The sequence below is a fragment of the Vulpes lagopus genome, chromosome 11 (assembly GCF_018345385.1).
Source record: "Vulpes lagopus strain Blue_001 chromosome 11, ASM1834538v1, whole genome shotgun sequence".
NCBI classification, from domain to species: domain Eukaryota; kingdom Metazoa; phylum Chordata; class Mammalia; order Carnivora; family Canidae; genus Vulpes; species Vulpes lagopus.
This window is the reverse complement of record NC_054834.1, coordinates 80,545,766-80,563,435: the sequence shown is the minus strand read 5'-3', so window position 1 is coordinate 80,563,435 and position 17,670 is coordinate 80,545,766. Positions and strand designations below refer to the sequence as shown.

At 35.3% G+C, this 17,670-nt stretch overlaps 1 protein-coding gene across 4 annotated transcripts in view; it reads right to left on the bottom strand.

Annotated features, from left to right (window-relative positions):
• Window positions 1–1,373: 1,373 nt before the first annotated feature.
• Window positions 1,374–17,670, bottom strand: part of GALNT13 (polypeptide N-acetylgalactosaminyltransferase 13) — a 514,036-nt gene continuing 497,739 nt past the window's right edge. For 2 of the 4 annotated variants that reach the window (XM_041722123.1, XM_041722126.1), the window contains 2 exons: window positions 14,368–14,502; window positions 5,725–6,488 (listed from right to left, as the gene is read on the bottom strand). In XM_041722123.1, coding sequence (XP_041578057.1) covers window positions 6,303–6,488; window positions 14,368–14,502 — 321 coding nt within the window. In that variant the 3' untranslated portion in view covers window positions 5,725–6,302. The other 2 variants (XM_041722124.1, XM_041722125.1) reach the window with 2 other exon arrangements.

The following is a 17,670-nucleotide window of genomic DNA, read 5'->3' as shown; positions in this document are numbered from 1 at the left end:
AGAGCAGCTATAATTTTAAAAATTTGTCATTGACCATTTTGTAGATAACGTAAGCATTTTGTTTGACAAAATCACAATAAGTGGAACAGATAGTATAGAAGAGTTCTTGAGTGTTGGGGCTTTTCAAGTTTAAGAAAGAATGCTGTGTAGGGACATTTTACTGTAGTTTAGTCATGACTAGGAAGACAAGAGAGCAAAATGGAAAATGTGATTGTTAAGTCAAGCCTTGTTGTTTTGTGAGGCCACTATCAATTTAAGGCAGTGGTTCACTGGTCCTTGGGCGTCATAGCTTCCTGTGAAGTTTGCTGGATGCTACAGATTCGTTTCTCAAAACAATATGCCCCAACATTCTAACTTTTGTTTAAAATTTTAGGAGATTCCAAGAATCCCAGACAACTTGAGGTGAGGGGTGTGTACACTTGAAAGAGTAAACCTGAAATGCTTCAGGCTGTAGCAATCTTCTTTAGAGTTGTACCAATCAATATACGACCAATAGAGGAAGGAATGCTAGCTGGGGAAATCATGTTACATTTTAGTGACCTTCAGGAAGTGTCGTCCCTTTCATTATAAAACAGTGTGTGTGTGTGTGTGTGTGTGTGTGTGTGTGTGTGTGTGTGTGTGTGTGACAGAAACAGAGAGGCAGAGAGACAAAAAAAGAGTTTGTGTGTAGCCATACTGATGAAAACTTTCTCTCAGAGATTTTTAAGAAGAGATGAGGGCCAAAGATGTAGTATCTTCTGCTCCAGAGGATGCTTCTTCCATTTCCCCCTAAATTTCTTTTCGTAGCCTAGTGCACTTATAATGAATGAGTCACATATGTTGAGCAACTTTAGGGGCATTTTAAATGGTGTCAGATCCTAAAACTTACTAGCACAAATCTCAGATAAATTTTCCTTCCTTTTCACATCTTCTGCTCATGTATTTTGAACACAAAGGGTTTTAAGATGGAAAAAGAACATGTGAAGTTGTCTATTATTTTCTCCCTCAAAATATAGTTTATGGCAAATGATTTTAAGCAGTTTAATTAAAAGTTTAATGGATGTGTATGGAACTCATTCCCCCCATGAAAACTTTAGATACTACTGCATGGCAGTGAAATTCTGATAGTAGTGCATTATTTTTTAAAACATACAATTAAAATGGCAATAGTGGTCCAACTAGAATCTTCGAATGCAAAATAATTAAAAATTATGGCCAATCTTCTATGCTTCACCTACAATTCTGTACAGCATAAGAGACAAAGTCACTCTCTAGAGTGAAGAGAAGAAGGTCCATATGGGTCCATGGTTAAGAATTGAGTTTCCGTTAGCAACTCTGGGACCATGATGATTGTTATGCTCAACCTATGTTAGGAGTGATTGCAACCAAAACAGTATCTTTTAAAATGATTTATTTTTTTCAGTGTAGTTTTATCTTCCTCCCCTCAATGCCTACCTAGTTTCCTCTGATTTCATGTACTTGAAGTTGAACTTTCAAACTCTCCTCCATTTTCTCTGTGATGCTTTCATATAGACCCTTTGAGAGGTCAATATCCAATTTAATTTTTCTCTACAAAATTGAAACCTATCTTGTACGATGAATTCACTGCTTAGAAATAATTCAACATGTGGCCTTGTTATTGACATAGAAATTCAACATGTTTCCATGAAGGTCCATTAGAAACAGAGTGAGTTTTTCAAACATTTGATGATATATCATAATTAAAATATTTCATAAGGCATTTACATTGTCTCTCTTTCAATCACTATGACAAGAAAAAAATTAAAATAAGCCCCTGACTGATCCTATGAGATGAGGGCAATAGAGGTTATTTTTTTTTAAAGCAAACACAAATTATTTTTCAAGTTCTTCTGGTGTTTGATAACAGTTTGCTGTTATTTATATATTGTATGTGCTTCTTTTGATCAGATACAAATTTTAGTAGGGAAATAAGCAAACATTCCTAAAAATGAATTATAAACAACTGTATTTTAGAATACTAAAAGGATTTTAAAACTTTCAATTCAGCAAAGTTAATATCTTTCCCTAATTGAGATAATGGAAAAACAAAAGTGTAGACACTTTCATGGCTTTGGGGAAACAATCTTCACGCCCCCAAGGTCATGTTCCTTAGCAGCCATTGTTGGGATCTGCTTCCACTACAGTCCTGCATGGTAGGCACCATTTTGTCTTCTTCAGAAGGTTCATCGAGGCATTGGTTACTGTTAACATGTCTCAAGGTGAGTCTCTGTAAAAGATAACCAATAATCAGTGCAACCTATTTTTATATTTAACTTCGCTAGTTCATCAGATTAAGTCTCTTTTTAAAAAAATCCTTTATAATTTTTTTTAGTATAAACACAGGGATATGTTTGTAAAACGAATAGTGCAAGAGGCTTTCAATTATTATACAAGTTTCATTGTTAGGATTTCATCATGTCTAATGCACCTTTATCTGCAGATGGTTAAAGAAATTGGCTGACATTCCTCATGCATTGCCAAGAATTCAGGCTCCTTTGTAAAAAGCCCATTTGTGAGCTCTGAGTTCACTTGAGGGCTGCAAATATTAACATGCTTTCACAAAAGCTTAGTTTTCTTAGGCATGTGTTAATTCAGTAACCATTTGGTAAACATGCAAAGAGATGTCACAGCTGTGACCCAAATGAACAAAACCGCTAGAGATGTTCCCATTTCAAAATACTAAACACGCCATAGTATCTGTGTCTATGAGGTATTCAGTGTAGACAAATGATTATCATAGCAACAAAGACCTGTTACTTGATAGTATGATCATCATATTTTGGTTTTCACTTTTAAGCATCTTTAAAAATATCAATATCAAATATAAAAAGGGATGTTATGGTCATATGTTTTAAAATATCATATATGTATCTTACTTTCGGCATAATAATGATATTCATTAATAAGCACACTCTCAGTACCAAATTCAGATAAACATTTTAAGTCCACATGTTTTATACATGTTAATTTATGCACACAAATTATATACATTTCTGCTCAGTTTCACGGGCAATGCCTAGAATTTTTTTTTAAAGATTTTATTTATTTATTCATGAGAGACACACAGAGAGGCAGAGACACAGGCAGAGACACAGGCAGAGGGAGAAGCAGGCAGAAGCTGAAGGCAGATGCTCAACCCCTGAGCCATCCAGGTGTCCTAGAATTATTTTATATGCACAACTGCCAACCAGAAGAGAAGTGTTTGAATGTATGGGAGGTGATTTGCAGGTATATCTCGAAAAGAAAGCACACTATATACTTTTGTTGCCAATACCTAAATTAAAGGCAGACAAACTGTTTTTGTGGGAGGCAGCTTTTGATATCACATTGAAAGTTGGATTTAAAAATGCGATGGGGGGCATGCCATAAAAATGGTGGAGAAACATTGCCTGGACAATTGTTATTTGTTTGCATTAGGACTGCATACATTGGGCTGCACCGCCCTGAGGAAATCCTGAACGGAGAAAAAATAGGCTTGTGGTGGGATGCTTCATAGTCAACGAGCAGGAAATTAAAAGTTCAAGGTTTTTGGACGTGAAGGGGATTTCAAGATTGAGACCTTTGTTGTTCTTTTGAAACACAAAATAAAGCTATTTATACCAAAGAGAGAGAGGAAGAGAGAAAGAGAAGAGAGAGAGAGAGGGAGTGAGAGAGAGAGAGAGAGAGAGGATGAAATGGCCAAAGGCCAAAGATAGGCAAGAAGATGGTTGATTTATGCTTATGGTGCCAGAAATAGTGCTGTTGTCTTATGAACCAGTAACCGACTTGAAAAAAGATACAAAACTAAAAATTTTTTTCTAGAAAGTTTTAGTAAAAATTAAAATATTCTTTATTTTTGTTACATACTTGAGGTTCTGTGTGTATATATATGTCGTCTTTCAAAAAAAGCCATTTACCCTTGCTTGCTTTTAGTAGACCTTTTTTTTTTTAAATGTATGTGACTTTAAGGATCAGATTGAGTATAGGTTGTCAAGTACACAAACAATAATCGTTTGTAAAATATTAGTATTTTTTTTTGTAAAAAGTTTTTTCTTTGAAGGAATTCATCAATAGTCCAAAGCCACCATCCAAAAGGTAACAAACAACTCACCAAAAAACCTCTCCTTCCTAATGTAGTGTGTAGAAAACCAGACATTTTAGGGTCACATAGACCTACGGTGAATTCCTGCTCCCCCCTTCGGAGCGGTGAAGATCTGGGCGAGCTACCCAACCATTCTGAGGAATCGGATTCTTTGTCAGAAAATGCTTAATTATACTTATGGGTATTCAAAAATGCCCTTTTCTGCTTAAAAAAGTCAACTTTAGTCAACTGTGTACCTGCGATCCTTTAGCAACCTGGTACAGGTAACAATGTTGACCCGTTTCTAGGCAACACGGCTTCTGGCAAAAGTAATCTCTGGAGGGTTAGGTGCACCTGCATCTGATCACCTCCAGCCTAATACCTGCCAGGAAAGCGAAGCAAGGCCCCTCCCGGGTGGCGACGCCTGTCATTTGGCACAGGCCGCGGTTCCGAGGAGCTGGCTCCCCCGGGGCTGCACCGACTCCTGGGAGGTCTGCCGAGAGCAGCACCTGTGCTTTCTGTCCTAGAATCTAGTAAGTAAACTTGTGAGACGAACCCAAAGATACAGATGCAGTGAAACGCCGGGCCCCCTGCACCCCGATGTTTCTAGCAGCGATGTCCACAGTAGCCACACTGTGGAAGGAGCCTCGGTGCCCATCGACAGATGGTGGATAGAGAAGATGCGGTTTACGTATACACTGAGATACCCCTCAGCTGTTAGAAATGACAAATACCCACCGCCTGCTTTGACGTGGATGGACCTGGAGGGTATGATGCTGAGTGAAGTGAGTCAATCGGAGAAGGACAAACATGGTATGTTCTCATTCATTTGGGGAATATAAATAATAGTGAAAGGGAATAGAAGGGAAGGGAGAAGAAATGGGTAGGAAATATCAGGACGGGAGACAGAACATGAGAGACTCCTAACTCTGGGAAACGAACTAGGGGTGATGGAAGGGGAGGAGGGCGGGGGGTGGGGGTGAATGGGTGACGGGCACTGAGGGGAGCACTTGACGGGATGAGCACTGGGTGCTATTCTGTATGTTGGTAAATTGAACACCAATAAAAAATAAATTTATTATTATTAAAAAAAAAACCAAACTTGTGAGACAAAATGTCTAGTTAAGTCTAAGAAGACCCCTTGTTGGGCGTCACACTACCAGCTGTGCTTTGAAAATGGACTAAGATAATCTGTGTAAATTGCCTTGTGCACAAGTTCCCTGGTCAACATGTCCAGACTTTCCCAGCTTTCTAACTCCTCTCAAACATAGGTTTAACGAAACCAATGCCCCTTCTCTCCACCCCTCTCGTACCTCCATTCAGCCTGGTCATGCCCATTCCCAGCTCAACGGTGTCTTCTACTAACCTTTAACTGGTTCATTTGAACCCGAATAATGCCCTAACTTCCAGCGTGCTGTCATAGGGAGGTATTGCACAATGGAATGGCCTTTATTTACAGGCTAATAATCCCCTCAAGATCAAGAGCTAGGATATATTCTTATTGCGCTCTTTATAAAAATTCCATAACAGGTTTTTGACAGGAACTGAAAAATGATTCATTTTATTGCTCACTGAGGAGAAATTCACAAATCACACAAGTGATAAGAGAGAGAATTTTTAAAAAGCTTTTATTATTATATCACTTAGCCAACCACAAAGAAATACTTAGATATAATTTATAAAGTTATTGAAAATTACATCTTAGTCTTCAAAAATACATTTGCTTAAAGCTTCAGGTTTTAAAATAATAAATTCTAAAAAAGCTATCCTAAATCTTCACACAACGGAAGTATCTGAATAGAAGTGAAGAAAATTAACTAATTTTAATATTCCGAAAACAATCCATTTTTTTGGCTATGTTAGTTTTCCTTTTAACTAATTTGTTTCAGCTCTAATGCAAAATCTACTGTTATATAAACATGGCTATAGTTAGCCTAAAAAAAGAGCTAATATGTCATAATGTATTCCATTAATTATATTTATGCATATATAAATATTTGAAATAAAGTCAAAACTGGAAAATACTTACTAATTAATAATAGACCAAACACTACTTAAATATAGTCAGCCTCTAAATTAATAAGCAGCTAAGAAGTAAAAGAAGAATAACTCCATGGAGAAATAGCACATAAAGATTTTTCTTAAGTACATTGTAAAGAAGTTTCTAGATTTCAGTAACAGAACATAACAAGAATAGTAAAATAAATTCAATACAGGCTACAACACAAACTTCCAAAACTTATTAGAGAACATAATCAGTAGGATTCTTGAAAATAGTTCTAAACACTTCCATTCTTGTATAGTTTCTTAGTAGCCATTTTTGCAAAGGGCTATCATTACATGTTTCCACAGTGGGCTGCTGGGAGCCATCAGCTACTTTGCTTACTGAGAGACAGGATTGGGTGATTATGTGAAGAAGAGTGTGGGTCTGTTTGACAAAGAAAATAATGAATAATGACAAAATCAAGTACAAAGGCAATAATCAATCAATCATACTCGGCAACGTACAACTTCTACTGGATAAGGATGGAAAGCACACGTCACAATAATTGCATCCATGGAACTCTGAGCCACATCCTTTTAGATGGCTTTAGTATCAACTGTATGAAGTAGGGGTAAATGAAGCTGAGACGGGAAGCTGGAGAAAAGCCTGAGATCAAACGGTGAAACACTTTAAGCAAAAGGTTATTTTGGACGGAAGAGGTATATTCTCAGGGCTCATTCTAGTGCTAAAATGTTGTTGGGTGCTAAGTGGGTAATTTGGGAGGAGGAGATATTCAAAACCGTTGAATATCCAGGGAGTTTTCAATTATGGTTTTTGGCATCTTTATTCCTTTGCCCTAAATTTGAGTGGGAGCCAGGGGAAAACCTAGGGAATAATTTAGCTTTAATTTAACTCTTTGCTTTACTTTGTGGATTGTTTCCACATGGCTAACCTGTGCTAAAAGAGTTGCACGTGGGCACTGCCACTTTCATCTAAATGTCAATTATAAAGTCAATGAAGAGCAGAAAAAGAGAAAGGTCAGCTCCCCTTATGCTCTTAATTTGACTTACTGCTCCTCAGCACAATTTGTAATTAATTTGTTTCTTGTTTTTTTATACATTTCCTTGTCAGGAACATGAGCTTCAGGAAGGCCAGGACCTGCATACATTGTCAAGCCTAGTGCCTGCCCACAGGGTGCACTTTTTCAGTTTTGACTGAAATACATAGTTGATCAGCCAATGCAGAAAATAAATTCTGATAAAATTAGACTACATCCCTTCAGCAGCTTACTGGCCACAAATAGTTGGATTTCCCATTTCAAAGACTTAATTTCTACAGTAAAACGGTAGATGAATGGTTTATAAAAATACAAAAGATGACAGCATATATAATCAATTTTATTTATGAAATGACCACGTTCACTACATAGTTCGATTTGTTAAGGAGGCTAGTTTTGTTTTTTTAACCCTACCTGAATTTCCTGTCTAAAATTTCCTGTTTAAAATTCCTAAGCTTGATAATCCTCTACCTTCAGTGATGTTTCTTTTTATAGCAAATTTTTCTTGGTAAATGTCATGTTAACATCAAAGACCCCAGTGCCAATGACTGTGAATTTCATCTGTTATTAAAAAGAAAGATGACTCCTAAAGTTGCCCTTGATTTAAAATGAAACAAAACATGATTTTTCTTATGCTCAGAAAATATAACTGCAGAACATAAATACAGTATTTTTCCATAATAATACATTTGTAATATTTCCCCTTAAAATAATATCACATGAATGACCACGAAAAAAATTCAAAGAATTTCTACTCCTGGTACTTTTGAAAAGCCACTAAACCAGAAGAAAAATTAGAAATCTCAAATAATCCCATTGAGAAAAAAGGTATTTTTCATTTTAAAAAACCCACAAAAACATTTAGTATTTACATTTGTTTGAAAAAGAAGTTTATTTACTTATTTGTCTGAGTATTCTGTCTAGAAGAGAATATTAATATTTTATGTGTTTTCCAGTTATTTTTGTGCTTATATTATGCAAATTTATTAATGGTAGCCATCCAATTAAACATGCTTCCATTTTATCGTGGGTTTTCTTATCAGTCTTATCATCTTTCTTATCATCAAAATAATCTAAAAACATAAGAAATACACAGTTTCTACAATGTAGATTTGCCAAAAGTCATTTCACTTTTCCATTTGCAGAAAGTATATTTTTCCAATTTGGAGCTATTAGAAATAATGCTCTAACAAACATCTCTGAACATCTCTCGCCACATCTATAATCATTTATTTAGAAATGATTCTTAGAAGTGAAATCACAAGGTCAAAAGGTATGAACATTTTTAAACATACTAGCAAAGTTTTAAAAATTCTATAATAATTATTTTGTAATAATAGCAATACCACCTAACATTTCTTGTGCTTATTATATGCCAGGATACTGTATGCATATCAGTTTTACTACACCTACACCAGTGTTATATGTCCAATTAAAAACATTCCTTGACATAGGATAAGGAAAGAAATAGATAAAAGAATACAGATGAAATGATTTTTATGTATGTATTTTTGATAATTATAAAAAGCCAAGAAAATGAAAAAAAAAGTTAATTTAAATATTTCTCCTGTGCTGATTATTCAAGGCCTTGCATATGTTTATACTGGGTGTACATTTTTTTCTTTTAAATATTCTTTATTAAGCATACCAGCCCTTACCATACTTGTTGCAAATGGCTCTCACAACTTTGGAAGACTGTCATGTTAACTCAGTTTTGAAAGTAATGTGACATACCAGCTGACATGAAGCATACTGCCAAGTATCTTTTCCTTTGCTTCTAAAATATTGACTGAAAACAGGGTAATATGAATCCTAAGCTAGTACTGGTTTTTGTTTACAACATTACTCAATTTTTCTCCTCTGAGGTATAAAGCACTAGTATTTCCTGACAGAATTTTAGCCATATTATTTTAAGATGTGCAAGAAAATGATTAATAATTCCCATCTTTAAACATATCTATATGGTTTGCTATTTGAGACAAAATGTGTCATGGAGTATCCCTAAATCTGTCCTTTTGAAGAGGCAATTACTATTGAAATCAGACTATGAAAACAAAGTAAATGACAAAGTAAGACTTTCAAATTGTAAAATCAAGTCATACTTTTATGCCTTTTTATTAAAAAGTACTAAGTGGAAAACTTGATAATTTAATGAACAAATAGTAGTGACTGCATGGTCAATTAAAGAATCAACTATACAGGCCTCAGTTTAAAAGATGTCATACTAAGATGAAGTTTAGCTGGAAGAGTTAAAAAGTTTAAAAGGAAACTCAACTAATTATTATATATAATGATAAACAAAATAAGAAAAAATAGACCGTTACAGATATTTAATAGCTAAGGCAGTAAGATTTCCCCTATTGATGAAGTACAAAATCATAATTAAAAAAACAATTAATATAACAAAGTTGTTATTCAAAATGATAACTATGATGTTCTGATAAGGTGAACTGTGTTTCTTTAGAACAGAATAGGAGTATTCTAAAGACTAAGTGTAAATGTTTAAGACACAAAAACTAAAATTATAATACTATACTATTGAAATTCCTATTCACTAGTTGAGTCTACATAAGAAACCACAGCTATGGGTCAGTGGAAATACAGACAGGTAATACTAGTAGGACACACACAGCCTTCTAAAGGTAAATTGAGCCACTCTTTATTAGGAGTGCTACACGGGGAAAGGGTGGGTTGCCACTACAGATTACTACTTACCTTGAAATTATATTGCCATTTACCTGCTTTCTGATGAAGGTAAATAAAAAAGGAGGTATTAAGTAAAGTCTAAACTCAAGCTTCTGTGATTTCAGTAAATATCAATCTGACATATTTTGCCTCCTGAAAAAAATCCCTTATCTTGTGACTCTGGGAAACATTTGATACAGATGGATATTGAATTCATTTTCTCAGTCAACTTGCTCAGTCACATGAAAAGCAAGACTTATTTTTAGCCTCATATTTGCTCCCATGTTTTTTCTTTGTTGCATAGTGTTTGTTGAGCATAAGTGTTCTGTTCTAAAATTAGATTCTTACACTGTATATAGCTGCTTGGACGTTCAAAAAATGTGATTATGTGTACTTATTGTCGAAAAATGTAAATTTCAGATGGATTGGGACACAACTGCAAAGTTCAAATAGAATACAAGAAAATCTGAATAAAATAGAATGGATGGATGACAGAACTTTGTAAAAATAATCTTTAAAATATTTCAGTGAGATAAAATCTAGGGTTCCCTTCTTTTTTAATTCTTTGTTATAATTCTATGTCAATGTTTTTCATAGCACCAAAGTGTTGAGGTAATTTATTTAAGAGATTCTAGACAAGGTAAGGATCTTGTAGTTTTGCTTATGATGCTCAGTTGCCCCCAAGTCAAACACGTTTAGCCAGCTGTAAAATAGTACCAAATTAAATTCATGGCTGTGTTGAAAAACACTTAGCTAAGAAAGTAGGAACTTCTACATTTCAAATCAAAGTAGGCCCAAGACATGTATTTACTAAGCCTCTGCTTAGTTTCCTTCAAATAAAAGGAGAAGCAGTTAGATATTAATTGTTTAGGAATATGTGTAAAGTTTGTAAGCAATTAGACCATACTGACAAAGTAGTTTCAAGACTTCACCTAAATAGACAATGTTTGTTGCAGAACATCTTCCCCATTATTAAGGAAAGGAGAAATTCTTCGTGAATAAAATTTGGTAGCCCAAATAAATGATAATATTAAATAATTCCTTTCATTTAAAATAGTATATACATTTAGCTTATCAGAGCAGCATCACTCAAAGTACCTAACTGTTTCTAGTGTTTCAGTGACCTCAAGAGGCCATGCAGTGTAGTAGAAAGATGGCAGGACTCCGTGCCAGAAACCTGGGGTCTAAACCGAGAGGAGCTATTTAACACTCTAAGCTTACAGTTACTAATGGGGAGAGCACAAATAATAATATTATCTAATAGGACTATTGTTAGAATTGCTTGAGAAAACAGATGAAAGCATAGACACTCAAGAACTTTTACTCCCTCCTCTTTCTCCCCACTGCTCATCTAAGAAGCAAACAAACTTGATAGACTCTATATATTTTGAGGCTTTATGATACTGTTTCAGTTTTTCTCCTCTGGATATTCCAGTAATTCTGCTCCTAATTACGACTTGCTTTTCTAAACCTGAAAGTACTGGGACGCCTGGGTGGCTCAGTGGTTTAGCACCAGCCCCCAGCCCAGGGTGTGACCCAGGGGTCCCGGGATCGAGTCCCTTGTCCGGCTCCCCGCAGGGAGTCCGCTTCTCCCTCTGCCTGGGTCTCTGCCTCTCTCTGTGTGTCTCTAATGGACAGATAAATAAAATCTTAAAAGGAAAAAAAAGTACTGTGGGTGATAAAGTGTGGAATATTTGATCCGTTCACTTTGCGAGGTTCCCAATTGAGCTGATGACTAGCTGTCTTTGAGTGTGTTATTAGAACTGAACTCTCCTCCCCGCCCGGGTGGTGTGATCTTGGGCCTACTCTCCTCCTGATAAAGGCTGAAACAACAGAACTTTAAGAAAAGTTTTAACTCTTGTAATTTGTGAACTCCAGCAAGTTTTATCCTGCTTTGATAGCAACCACCTCCTAGGTTTCTCAAAGAAAAATAATTCTGCCTTCGACAGCAGTAGCTAAAGAATCAAATTAAAGAAGTAGCAAGCAGCACTTTCTACTTCTCACGGGTCAGACGCCAGAAGACCAGTGCTCCTTGACAGGGACTCCTCTCTCCCATCTCAGCACCCCTCACCCTTCTGCTACCTGTCCTTCCCCTGTCTCTCCTGGAGGCCTGCCAGTTTCCAAAGCGTATTTATGCCTTTTCCTGATTTTGCAACAATTCCAACAGTGTCTAAAAAGACTAAGGAAGATAAGTAGATGTTTGGCCACTGTCTAGACCTATCTGTCTCAAACTTTAATATGTATGTAAATGACCCGGGAATTTGTTAAAATGCAGATTCCCAAATAGTGTGTGTTTGGTAGGGATCTCAGATTCCTAATTTCTAAAAAGTTCCCAGGTGTTGCTACTATTCCCAGAATCATACTTTGGGTGGCCTGGGTTTGGGACTATTCGTAGACTAAAGTGACTCCAAGTACTGTATTTCAATTTCTTTAAAATAAAAAAAAAAAGGTCTCTTTCTTTCTGACTTTTTCACAAATAAAATCTTATTTCACAGCTGAAATTTACAAAAAGGCAATTCATTTTTCCTACACTTATTCTTTTGTGACTTCTCCACATCATGATTTAGACATTCATATATTTGGCAAAAAAAATCTACACTATAATTTAAAATGTTAAATGTAGACAAGTTGAACATCACAATTTAATTTTGAAAACATAAACATATAGGAGAGTAAAGTAAGCTGTGTTATATAATCATTACAATGATCAGACTGTTTATTTAAGAACCATTTCTCGACTTTTTTGGTATATTATGAGCTTTTTGGTGTGTGTTTTAGAAACAAAGTTTCCATGATACAAAATATCAGAATTCTGGAAAAATCCTACAGTAGATAACTACTAGTTATCCAAAATAGTAAATTTACAAAAACCATTTTTAATTCCTACATGAAGCAACCTATTTTTTTCTCTTTTCTTTCAAAAATCCCTTAGTATTCAACAATCTCTCTACTGGCTGATTAAAACATCAACAAAATATAGCTATATGCCAACAATATAGTTATTTCAGACATTAAAGAATCTGAGTTATGACTATAGCAGCCATTATCTGCTCCAAAATTAAAGTTTGAAGGTTAAAAGTAGTATTCTGAAATTCAACCCGCTTCATCTTATAAAAGTATATATGCTCATTCCCCTTTCCGTAGAAACATATGCTAGATTTCTTTATTTTTAGTGCAAACCCAATAAAATCCTGGGCTCCTGATGAAAATTAAGGAGCAACAGCAACAACAAAAAAATTTCTTAAAAAAATACAATGTGCAGAATTTCTCCTTTATCTGTACATTTATCTGTATTTTTCCTCTTGGAAGAGGGAGGAAGCCAAGGTTCCAGGCTTACCCCCATGTATTATTGAAGGAAATATCTTCTGCAGCCTTAATAGGAAAGGTGGTGATGATGAGAGCTCAAGAGAAAAACGTGGGGGTCAAACGAAGGTGAATGAGGTATTGGAGAGGGAAGAGTCTGAATAGAGCACACTGGTGTATTATGTGAAAGATTTAGGATGTTTGCCCTTCATTATGTCCCAGAAGAAGAGTATTTTATGTTCAAAGAGCTTGGCTATCTTATATAAATTTTAGGGCCACATAATTTTACCCCTACATAATCAGTTTCAAATCACATAAAAATTCAGTAAGTTGTCCTGCTAAAAAGCTACATCGTGCAAATTGAAATGACATTCGAAAAGTTTTTAAAAAGAAGACCTTGTTGCAGTATCAATAATATCAACAACTCTGTAGATCGGTCTTAAAAATGTTACACTTAGGTGGATCACTGCATTTGTGAAACTCATTTGGCTCTAGTGCATTATTTATCTTGCAAGAGTAGTTTCTTATCTGAAATAAGTCACCAACAATTTAATAATGTGGAAAATGTAACACAGATGACCCAATTCATTTTGCTAAGCCAAGGGAACTGAAAGAAATGAAGCTGTTTCAAGGCAACTTACTTATGGAAAAGAAAATATTTCTTTTTTATTAGCTCCATCTGATGGCTGATCTGATTTTTACACACTGCCTGACTATAAATCCCCAACAGTAATTTTACTGTTTTCTCTCCCTCTCTTCTATCAGAAAGATGTGCTATATTGAGAAAATGCTCCTTACCTGATTATGTGCCTAATTAATGAATTTTGCAAAGTATTTTTCTATTATAAAGAGCATTCATGCTAATCTTACCAGCTTATTTTTTTCTTTCCCTTAAATCGAGAAGTATTAATATCAGATTATAACAGTGTAAAATTTGGAATTTGAAAAATGGAAATATTGTTGATATCGTCCTATAATGTGCATCTTCATACATACCTGTCAGTTAGGCACAGCTGGCTCCTTATGTTAAGCATGTAAACGTGCTAACATGTTTTAAGCACTTAAAAATGACCTTATTTTTCTTATTCATTTTTTATACTAATGAACTCATTTGACAAAACCTATACTATACCATTCTAACGCTATCAGTTAGAAGCCTGTATGCTTGAAAATACAGTTCTTCCAGTGCAGAAAAAATAGCTTAGGATTTAAGTGCACTTGAAATATATAACTGAGTTTAAGCTTTAAATAATAAGTAAATTAAGGAAAAGACTATACCTCAGCATCATATTCCCATAACTGATTTCCTCTCATGTGGTGGCATTTTAACATGATTACAGGTCCACTGAGTCTAGACACATCCAAGCACAAGTCGTCAGTTCGGATTTCTTTGTCAGCGGTGTAAGAAAATACCTGAAAATAGAAAATTCAACAAATAATCTCCTTAAAAGCAAAGAAATCCCAGTATAGATTTCTCTGTGGAAGTATTCATATCAACTTGTGTTTCCAAATGGTCTCTGCTGTGTGATCTTGAGAAAGCTAGTTTACTTCTCTGAGTCCTTTTCCTCAACTGCAAAACAGAGACAGTTATCTGTTTTATAGCGTTTTTGTGAAGTCCCAATTTAACAAACTAAATTATTAAACACATTTTATTTTCTGGCACCATATTTCCTGCACTGTACTTGCCTTATATATCTCACAACGGAGTCAGTAAAATAAAGTTTGTTAACTGTATGGCACCCCGCAGAGGGCAGTCCCCGGTCTCACCACCGAATGACCAATTCCCCAATTCTATAGAGAGGATAATGTTTTTCATTAAGACATTTAAATCTTTCTTTCCATAAGAATTTCATGTAAATTTTATTAGATATTGTCAGTGTGTTTCCAAAGGCTGTAGAATTAGCTTCTCTAGAGGCCTCATTAAAGAAAGGTAGACCCTACGCTTAAATTTCTCATATGGTTATAGCTAGGCTTGGCTACAATTCTTCTAAAACTATCCACGAAATGATAAGGTGGATCGTAGATTCATTGCTAGTTATTTTAAACTGATACTATAATAATCTCTACTTTTTAAACTCCTGGTGTGAATAATTTATGAATAGCATTGATTATTTAAGGGTCATGAGAGTTGTTAATAATTATACAAATTATTTTCTCCTGTTGGCTCTGATGGCTCAGTATTCTGTGGGTATTTTTTTCCTTACAATATCAAGAGGGAGTGTAATGAGGATCTTTTAGGTTCCCAAAGCAGTCTGGTAAAATTAAAGGAAGTCAGCTCTACAAATCCCCTATAAACTCTGGAGCCCTAGTCTGTAAGCTGAACAAGTTAGTCTTGAAAGGTTTCCCCCTTTGGGACGCCTGGGGGGCTCCGCGGTTGAGCGTCTGCCTTAGGCTCATGGTGTGATCCCGGGGTCTGGGATCCAGTCCCACATTGGGCTCCCCGTGGGGAGCCTGCTTCTCCCTCTGCTTGTTTCTCTGCCTTTCTCTCTGTGTCTCTCATGAATAAATAAATTTAAAAAATATATTTGAAAGAGAAAAGAAAGAAAGAAAGAAGAAAGAAAAAGAAAGAAAGGTTTGCGTCTGTAGTATGCTGACTCAGGGCAGCCCCAAATATCACAAGTGGTAAGTGGAAAATTCAGTCAATGATAAGGAAATTCTTCACCAAGGTTATACATTCTACTCAACAATATAAAAATTTGAGAAGTATATGAAGTTCATTTAGTTGAACTATATGCAATATATTATAGATTTCCTGTACGGCATTCAGAAAAAAATTCCTATCTTTAGTACTTTTTAATGTTCATAGTTTTAATGGAAATCATGAGTAACCAAGAGAATAAAAGAAACACCCATCAGATATAAGTACAATATCCTTTCCAAACATGGTATTTATTAATACAACATTTAATTTAATACAAACATATATAGTTAAATAAATGAATCCTGTAGTAAGTCTTAATTTGAAAGAGGGAAATTTTTCAAGAAATTTCTCTTTATCTTTTGTTTTAATGTGAAGTATAATTTTCCACATTGAAATTATTTTCTTTTAGTTGTAGACAGATGTCAATATAATGGAGACACCAAAGCATCCACATTTGGCATTAATTTTGTATGATGAGCATAATCATGGCATGAACAATGATTTCTCCTCTGGTTTCTTATGATAGTTTGGAAACTTTACCTGTTGAGAGAAGTCAACCACATTTTTATTGCTTAATTCCTAATGGTACTTCATTCTATGGTCAATCAGTAGCTATCTTAAGTGATTTATATTTAAGAAAGATATATTTGAAAAAAAAAAGAAAGATATATTTGTAGAATATTTTTTGAGCCTATATATATTATCTGAAATTATCTTTCTTTGGCTTTTGCACTTGAAAAAAATTTTAACAGATGTTAAAATACTTGGTCCACAAATACTTTTTTCCTTAAATAAAATCTGTATATGATTCTTTCGTTATTTTCTGGCATTAATTAATTTGTTAACAAATCCTAACAAATAATTAATAGTATTAATTTATTCCTCATACCTGAGAATCTTGTTTTTATGCTGGAGTGTTCCAAAATGGTTTTTATTCTGTACAACAATAAAAAGTCAGTGTATATCAGTAAATACATGTCCTTCTTGATTTTATCTGGAAATTATCAGGCTCGATCTCAATTATTTACTCTTTGAATCTATCATCTTTTTACCCATAATTGTCATCTTTGTGTCTTTTCGTATCTCCTACCATAGCAGGTTCATGGAATTCACTTTGGGATAGACTAAAATTTTATAGGCAAAGTACTTTGTAGAGATCCAGGTACACAGACAGCAGTCAGTAACTGATATTTAGGGTCATTACCCCAGGCTTAGAGGTGTTCTCAGAATGTGGCCTTGTATATGGATTCCTGCCTTGATAGTACATCAGTTCCCGAAGAATTTTAGGACAGGAGCCCAGCAGGCTTTGCTCTTGCTTCTCTATGCCGGCCCCTAGGCACACAGTCTTGAGGAGGGGCTCTCATACTCGATGACAGACCGTCCTGACTCTTGCAGCATATATATTCACCCCTGCTGAATTTCTTACGACTTTGGGAACAACTTCAAATCTTGTTTTAGATTCCCGAGGAAGCAGGTGCTCAATACCCCCATCTGAGTTGGTATGTGTAGTTCCCAGCAGAGTATCTGCCCAATCTGTTCTCCTGCTGTCGTTTAAACCTTTATTCTTGATTACAGGTAAGATTTTCAATCTTGAACACATATGAAGCACATTAGCTTAAGCATCACACATGGTGATGAACTTACAAGACTGAGTTCCTCATTTGTGAAGTCTAATTGTATGTTTTTAACAAAAATTGGACACTATTCCTCCCTTTCTAGTTATCAAATTGCTTTATCGTTGGTTATCAATACTGATTCTTGGGGCAGCCCAGGTGGCTCAAAGGTTTAGCGTCGCCTTCGGACCAGGGTGCGATCCTGGAGACCCGGGATGGAGTCCCACGTTGGGCTCCCTGCGTGGAGTTTGCTTCTCCCTCTGCCTGTGTCTCTGCCTCTCTCTCTGTTTCTCATGAACAAATAAATCTTAAAAACAAAACAAAACA